The following is a 7,500-nucleotide window of genomic DNA, read 5'->3' as shown; positions in this document are numbered from 1 at the left end:
CCCCTCTCCCTATCCTTCCCCCTCATCTCCCACCCCTCCCTCTCCCTGTCCTTCCCCCTCATCTCCCATCACCTCCCTCTCCCTATCCTTCCCCCTCATCTCCCATCCCTCCCTCTCCCTATCCTTCCCCCTCATCTTCCCACTCCCTCCCTCTCCCTCTCCCTATCCTTCCCCCTCATCTCCCACCCCTTCTTCTCCCTGTCCTCCCCCCCCCCCCACATCTCCCACACAGCAAAAGCCTGCAGTGATTGTGCTGGTCGCCTGTTGAAGGGTAAAGTAATTACCTGCCACAGGTGAGTTTGAGACTGGCAAGCGAGTAGCGTTATTGATTGCTGCTCCCAGTGGCGATCATACTATGAACCCTTCGCCCGTGACCCGTGCTGTTTTCTTTCTCGCCTTCTCGCCTTCCTGTGCTTGCGCCGTGAATTAACGAGATTTGGCGAGTAACGGTGAGTAGCGATAGGTAAATTATGTGAGGAACGCATAATTCATCAATCGTTCTATACGTTTTTTGTTGTTATTTACTCATCCATTTAGCTAATTCATCCATGCATTTATTCCCCCTAAAAACTCCGTCTTATTCGGGAAATACATCCTGGCATCCTCTGACATATCCACGGGACGTTCGGATCGCACTTTCTCGGCTCCCCTGTACCTCCCGTGTTCCGAGGCGCGTTTAAAGCAGCTACCACCTGTCCGCCCGCAAGCAAAACCCTAGGTTGAAATCCTAAAGCGGCTTACCTCCCGACCAACGACAGAAAGCTGGCCAAAAGCACAGCTTGATTGACTGGATCGAACCGACGCGTACGTTGTCATGACATGGATGTTCGGCTTCTAGTGTGTTTACCCGAGTCGAGGGAAGCACGAGGATGACAAATATGGATAGATAGATAGATAGATAGATAGATAGATAGATAGATAGACAGACACACAGACACAGAGACCGAGATAGAGAGAGAGACACACACAGACACGCACACAAAAAAAATCTTACAAATAGAATTACCAAAAGCGTTTTTAAGCCCCGTCCTCGTGGCACTTCGAAAGCTTTCGTACCCAGATAAGTGGCTTAGCATAATCTCTTCCCCCCATATTACCGCTGTTCTTTTATACACACGTTACAGCTCCTCCCATAGCCTACGATCGGCGCACAAAACAAGTCCTCTCCTCACACAGACAGCGCTGAGCCTGCCTCTCTCTCTCGTCCACGTGTCGCTGCCGTGTAAACACACTCGAGAGAAGGGACGGGATTCGCCAAGATCGCCTCGGTTGTCTCTCGCGTTCGTAAATAAGGTGACGAGGTTACTGTCAGTGCCTTCCATCCCGTTGGAGTTAAAGCGTGTTATATGTATAAACACCCGTTTTATAGTTACTTCTCGGCGACGTTTAGCGCGGGGTTGAGCCGAGATATTGCTGTCGTTAAATTCAAAAACATTCGCGGGCGTGTCGCATCTCCCCCCCCTCCCTCCCTCCCCCCAATTAAAGCAGATCCTAACCCGAGTACACCTTCAAAAGGCGAAGAAAATGATTTCATTGTCCCGGGGAGGGGGGGAGAGAGGGGGAGGGAGGGAGAGAGAGAGAGAGAGAGAGAGAGAGAGAGAGAGAGAGAGAGAGAGAGAGAGAGAGAGAGAGAGAGAGAGAGAGAGAGAGAGAGAGAGAGAGAGAGAGAGAGAGAGAGAGGGGGGGGGGAGGAGACACACACAGAGACAGACAGAGACCTGTCAAAACCCCGACGTACACGCCCCCGAGCGCGCAGACAGGCAGGTTATATTGCCCGCGACAGAAAGGTTCTCCACCATCACGCCCAAAGTGGATCAAAGGCCCAGAAGAGAGTGCCACTGATGGATCTCCTCAACTCTACAGATTCTCACCACCTGGCAGGAACTCGAAGATCAAAGGTGCTCCCCGCTCCCGCCACCCCCTCCTCCTCTACCCCCTCCCTCCCTCCCTTCCTTGGTGTCTCCTCCCCCTCCACTCCTTCTACCCCTTCCCTCCTTGGTGTCTCCTCCCCCTCCCTTCTCTCTCTCTTACCCCTTCCCTCTTCGGTATCTCCTCCCCCTCCCTTCTCTCTCTCTCTCTCTTACCCCTTCCCTCCCTTGGTGTCTCCTCCCCCTCCCCCCCCCCTCTCTCTCTCTCTCTTACCCCTTCCCTCCCTCGCTATCTCCTCCCCCTCCCTTCTCCCCCCCTCTCTCTTACCCCTTCCCTCTCTCGGTATCTCCTCCCCCTCCCCCCTCTCTCCTCTCCTCTCCTCTCCGCCTCTCGTCCCTTTCATAACCGACCGCACTCTTGGGAGATTTTCCTCGCGGCGAAAATGTGCCACCGCTCGCCGCTGGAACACTCGCTTCGCTGCCGCAGGAGTGCTGGCTGGGCGTCCACCGAGAGCAAAATCAAAACAAGAAAGGGAGACGGATGGCAAGGATGGAGGAGGAGGAGGGGAGGGCGAGGATGTAGGAGGAAGGGGAGACGAATGGCGAGGATGTAGGAGGAGGGGGTGGGCAAGGATGAAGGATAGGAGGGCGAGGATGAAGGAGGAGGGGGGAATGGAGGAAGGAGGGAGGGGAGACGAAGGGGGAGGAGGTGGGAGGGGGGGAGGGCGAGGAGGGAGGGGGAGGGGAGGGCGAGGATGTAGGGGGAGGGGAGGGCGAGGATGTAGGAGGAGGGGAGGGCGAGGATGTAGGAGGAGGGGAGGGCGAGGATGTAGGAGGAGGGGGTGGGCAAGGATGTAGGAGGAGGGGGGGGCGAGGATGTAGGAGGATAGGAGGGGCGAGGATATAGGAGGAAGGGGAGAAGAATGGCGAGGATGTAGGAGGAAGGGGAGAAGAATGGCGAGGATGTAGGAGGAAGGGGAGAAGAATGGCGAGGATGTAGGAGGAAGGGGAGAAGAATGGCGAGGATGTAGGAGGAAGGGGAGAAGAATGGCGAGGATGTAGGAGGAGGGGAGGGCGAGGATGTAGGAGGGGGGGGGGGGGAGGATGTAGGAGGAAGGGGGGGCGAGGATGTAGGAGGAGGGGGGAAAGGAGGAAGGAGGGAGGGGAGACGAATGGCGAGGATGTAGGAGGAGGGGGTGGGCAAGGATGAAGGAGGGAGGGGGCGAGGATTTAGGAGGAGGGAGGGCGAGGATGAAGGAGGTAGGGGAGACGAATGGCAAGGGTGAATGAGGGAGGGGAGGGAGGAGGCGGATGGCGAGGATAAAAGGACGTGGGGGTGACAAGAATGACAGGGAAAGGACACGCAAATCGTAATTCACAATGAGAAGAGGAGGGGTGGGGGGGGTGGGGGGAGGGGAACGCTCTTATGAATGATGTAAGTACAATACGGGCAACATAATGCACTGGAGGACACGGCGACCGCATGAAAGCTGCCCATGTTGCACACTGAGCTCCAGTTCAACACCTCAAAAGTTCAACCTCCTCCTTCTCCTACTCCTCCTCTTGAGCAAATTCTCGACTTAAAGGAGAAGAGGGAGGGAAAGTGACTGGAAGATTATAATAGGGAAAGGTGAAAGAGGGAGGAAGACGAGGAGAAGGGTGAGGTATGAGAGGGAGGAGAGGAGGAGAAGGGTGAAGTGAGGGAGGAAGATGAGAAGGGTGAAGTAAGAGAGGGAGGAGAGGAAGAGAAGGGTGAAGTAAGAGAGGGAGGAGAGGAGGAGAAGGGTGAAGTGAGGGAGGGAGATGAGGAGGAGAAGGGTGAAGTGAGGGAGGGAGATGAGGAGGAGAAGGGTGAAGTGAGGGAGGGAGATGAGGAGGAGAAGGGTGAAGTGAGGGAGGGAGATGAGGAGGAGAAGGGTGAAGCGAAGGAAGGAGATGAAGAGAAGGATGAAGCAAGTAAGGGAGAAGAGGAGAAGGGTGAAGCAAGTGAAGAAGATGAGGAGGAGAAAGGTGAATCAAGCGAGGGGAAAGGGGAGAAGGATGCAGCGAGGGAGTAAGATAGGAGAAGAGGGGTGAACGTGGGAGATAGGAAGGGTAAAAGGCTATGGGAGAAGAAATGATAGAAAAAGGAGACGAGAAACAGAAAAAGAAAGACCGAGGGGTGGGGGCGACGACGAGGGGAAAGGGAAAGGCTGAAGGATAGGATGATGACGAGGAAGGGAAAGAAAAGGAGGAGAAGGAAGAGGTGGAAGAGGGGGAGAATGAGAATGAGAAGGAAGAGGTGGGAGAGGGGGAGAATGAGAAGGAGAAGGAAGAGGGGGAGAATGAGGAGGAGGAGAGAGAAAAGGGGGAGAATGAGGAGGAGGAGAGGGAAAAGGGGGAGAATGAGGAGGAGGAGAGGGAAAAGGGGGAGAATGAGGAGGAGGAGACCGAAAAGGGGGAGGAGGAGGAGGAGAGAAGAGGGAGGTCAAACCGGCGGAGATGATGAAGGGGAATAACGAACCGGAGGAGGAGAAAATGGACGAGAAAAAAAAGAGAGAGAAAGCAGTGCACATGGAAAAAATGAGGAAGACGAAGGGAAGAGTCTGGAAAGTGAATGCAGGATATCAAAAGAGAAAGTGAATGAAGAACAAGAAAATAACACGAAGTTGAAGTGGATAAGAAAAAGGGGATGATTAAGGAGCTATAAGGAATAAGGAGTCGAGATGGCAAGAGGGAACAACGGTAAGGGCGACAAGGAAAATGCAGGCATGGTAAAAGAGAGGGAGAGGGAGAGGGGGAGAGAGAGAGAGAGAGAGAGAGAGAGAGAGAGAGAGAGAGAGAGAGAGTGAGAGAGAGAGTGAGAGAGAGTGAGAGAGTGAGAGAGAGAGTGAGAGAGAGAGTGAGAGAGAGAGTGAGGGGTATAGGACTGTGATTAGGCAAGACCAGATACGAAGGGAGAAGATATGGCATATCAGACGTTCCACCGACTTATTCTAGACAACAACATACGCGACGATAACCAAATGAAAATTGCAAAATAAAAAAAGCCTTAACCAGCAACCTACGCACTTTCGTACCAAAATCGTTGAAAATCGACCACTGTTAAATAACAAACCCTAAATTCTCCCAAAACGATGAAAAATCAGTTAAAACCCAATCACGCCATCAAATACCACCCGCGATATAAATATCTTACCCTATTCGTTATTTCTCATTGACAGGCGAAATAAAACACTACACCAAAATATTCACAGGCCCTAAATTCAAAATATGCATCATATCTTTCTGTTTTGGCTTTCAAATAAAAACCTGACGATAGGTTTCCATGTCAATCCGACGTAAGAAATGGAGCAAGAGGGGTGGGGGGAGGGCGTAGGGTGAATGTATATATACATAAATTTACATGAATGAAAACCTTGGGAGGATCCAGGCTTGGGAAAACATCAGGTGCCGCGACTACTTGTGTCCTTCTAGCACGAAGTCGACAGGAGGTCACCAGATGTAGTTTTTTTTCATATCGGAGTTCAAATATCAACAATGTTCAAACGTTTATCTACAGAGCCAAGATCGAAATCAAACGTTACCAACCCTGCCCTTGCTCGAATTCAAAACCGAAATTCAGAAACACTAAACTCGTTTTATAAAAAAAAAATCGTTATCAATACCGTGTTACATAATAACAAAGGCACATTCGGTTGAAGAAATCTACTTGTTTAGACATCTGGGAAATTCCCCTTTCGTATGGCAGCCTAACATGTGAATCCGGCCTTGTTACAGGGGTCGTTACAAGCTCCCCGTGTCGTGTCGTGTTACACTTTCCACTCCCAAGATAGTTTGTGGACCGAACACCACAAAACATACCACGACAACATACTCCAAGGAAAAGTTCTAAGCGAGTTTGCCTGGTATTCCCGCATTACTTAAGCGTTACTGATGTTGCTGATAAGTGTCTTTCTCCCTCTTCCCCCATCCTATTTTTTAACAACGAATGAGTGGTCGTAACGCACTTGAAACCACTACAAACCACGCCCACCACCTCTAAAATGTTACACACGACGCCCATCCCAGAATGAAGTGTAATCAAGCAAACGTATGAATGAATATAGTACTGGTATTCCCCATCCCCTCAGCGACAATCAACACCAGTGACCTCCATTTGATGTCAAGAACAGAAGAACCAAAACAAGTGTCGTTCCCGAGCCCAAGACGACGACGACGACCTGCTCCTTGGCCTTTCTAAAACGACCACCCACGACCCCCGACAGACTCTACCCCGACGACTTCCCAGGGGATGAACGGGGCGAAAACGACCACGGTTTTCGTCCCGATCCGCCTGACAGATCAACAGCTGGGGAAGTAGCAGACGAAATTTCGATAGGAATGCCAAGCAGACGACAAAATATTTATCCGCTCTTACGTTGCCCTAAAGCGATGAATGCACGAAAATCCACCACGGTTCTCACACAGACATTACACAAGACCCTTTTCACGACGCTGTTGGCATTCCACTCGATTCCACGACCCGAAAGAGGCGAGTAAACTTATCGAGGTGACGTTTTGCCGCCATTGATAGGGGAGAGAGGGAGAGGAATAGTCTTCGCTATCGAGAATATCATCCGTACTTACTTTTGATGACCCTATCCGTTGTAGACACCTTGCTGGTGTTGTTGGCGTTAGTACTCATTGTTACACTAATATATAATCCTCTTAGTGACCCACATGCAGAGATGGCTTGGATACAAGCCGATCACCACGACACTGAACAACAGGACTCGCACCAAAATGGCGTAAACCGCTCTGGCTCTCAATGGGCCTTGCGCATGCGCGAAAGTCGGCCAATCAATGCAGGGATCGCGTCACGTGACTCCCCGAGCCTCTGCCCATGCGCGCTAAAGTCAAATGCGAATAGATTCTTTAACTCGCTCATTCTTTCAAATGGGATGGCTGTTGAGCTAAAATCAAATGGGAACACGTCCCCTAACTGGTTCTTGGCTGATGAAGTCATTCTGATTCTTTGAAATGGGACGATCGCCGCGGAGAGCAGTGTTCTCGCGCGCTTAAATCAAACAAGGAAACATTCTTTAACTATTTCCTTCTTAAATGTGACGGGTGCTGCGCTTAAACCAAAGAGGGGCACATTCTTTAATACATTACTTGATATGTGATGAGTCTTTAATAGAGAAATATCTCTGTCAATGCGTAGTTCAATCAAACAAGAAAATTCTTTTGCTACTTGATTCTTGTCAAGTATTATGTTGAATGGTACCCTTATCTTTTCTTTAGATACGATTATTTTAGCTACGATTATTATTATCACGTTTATTACTACTGTTGTTGTGATGAGAGTAGCTGTTGTTTTCTCTGTTAATAGATAATTGTTATTGCTATTACTTTATCATCATCATTGTTATTATTATTATTATCATCATGGTTATTATTATTGTCATTGTTATTGTTATCATTATCATTGGTATCATCATGATTATTATTATTATTATCATTATTATTATTATTATTATTATCATGATTGCTTTTGTTGTTATTATTATCATTATTACTGTTATTATTATTATTATTATTATTATTATTATTATTATTATTATTATCATTATTATTATTATTATCATGATAGTTGTTGTTGTTGTTGTTA

At 49.4% G+C, this 7,500-nt stretch overlaps 1 protein-coding gene across 1 annotated transcript in view; it reads right to left on the bottom strand.

Moving 5' to 3' along the window:
* LOC138866915 (serine/threonine-protein phosphatase 2B catalytic subunit 2-like) overlaps positions 1-6,670 on the bottom strand; it is a gene marked incomplete in the record, with an annotated part of 208,799 nt that extends 202,129 nt beyond the window's left edge. The window contains 1 exon segment of the mRNA XM_070141123.1: positions 6,477-6,670. Within this exon segment, the coding sequence (XP_069997224.1) occupies positions 6,477-6,534 (58 nt within the window).
* Positions 6,671-7,500: the final 830 nt, after the last annotated feature.

Source organism: Penaeus vannamei, chromosome 27, assembly GCF_042767895.1.
Source record: "Penaeus vannamei isolate JL-2024 chromosome 27, ASM4276789v1, whole genome shotgun sequence".
NCBI lineage: Eukaryota > Metazoa > Arthropoda > Malacostraca > Decapoda > Penaeidae > Penaeus > Penaeus vannamei.
This window is presented reverse-complemented; position numbering and strand designations above follow the sequence as displayed.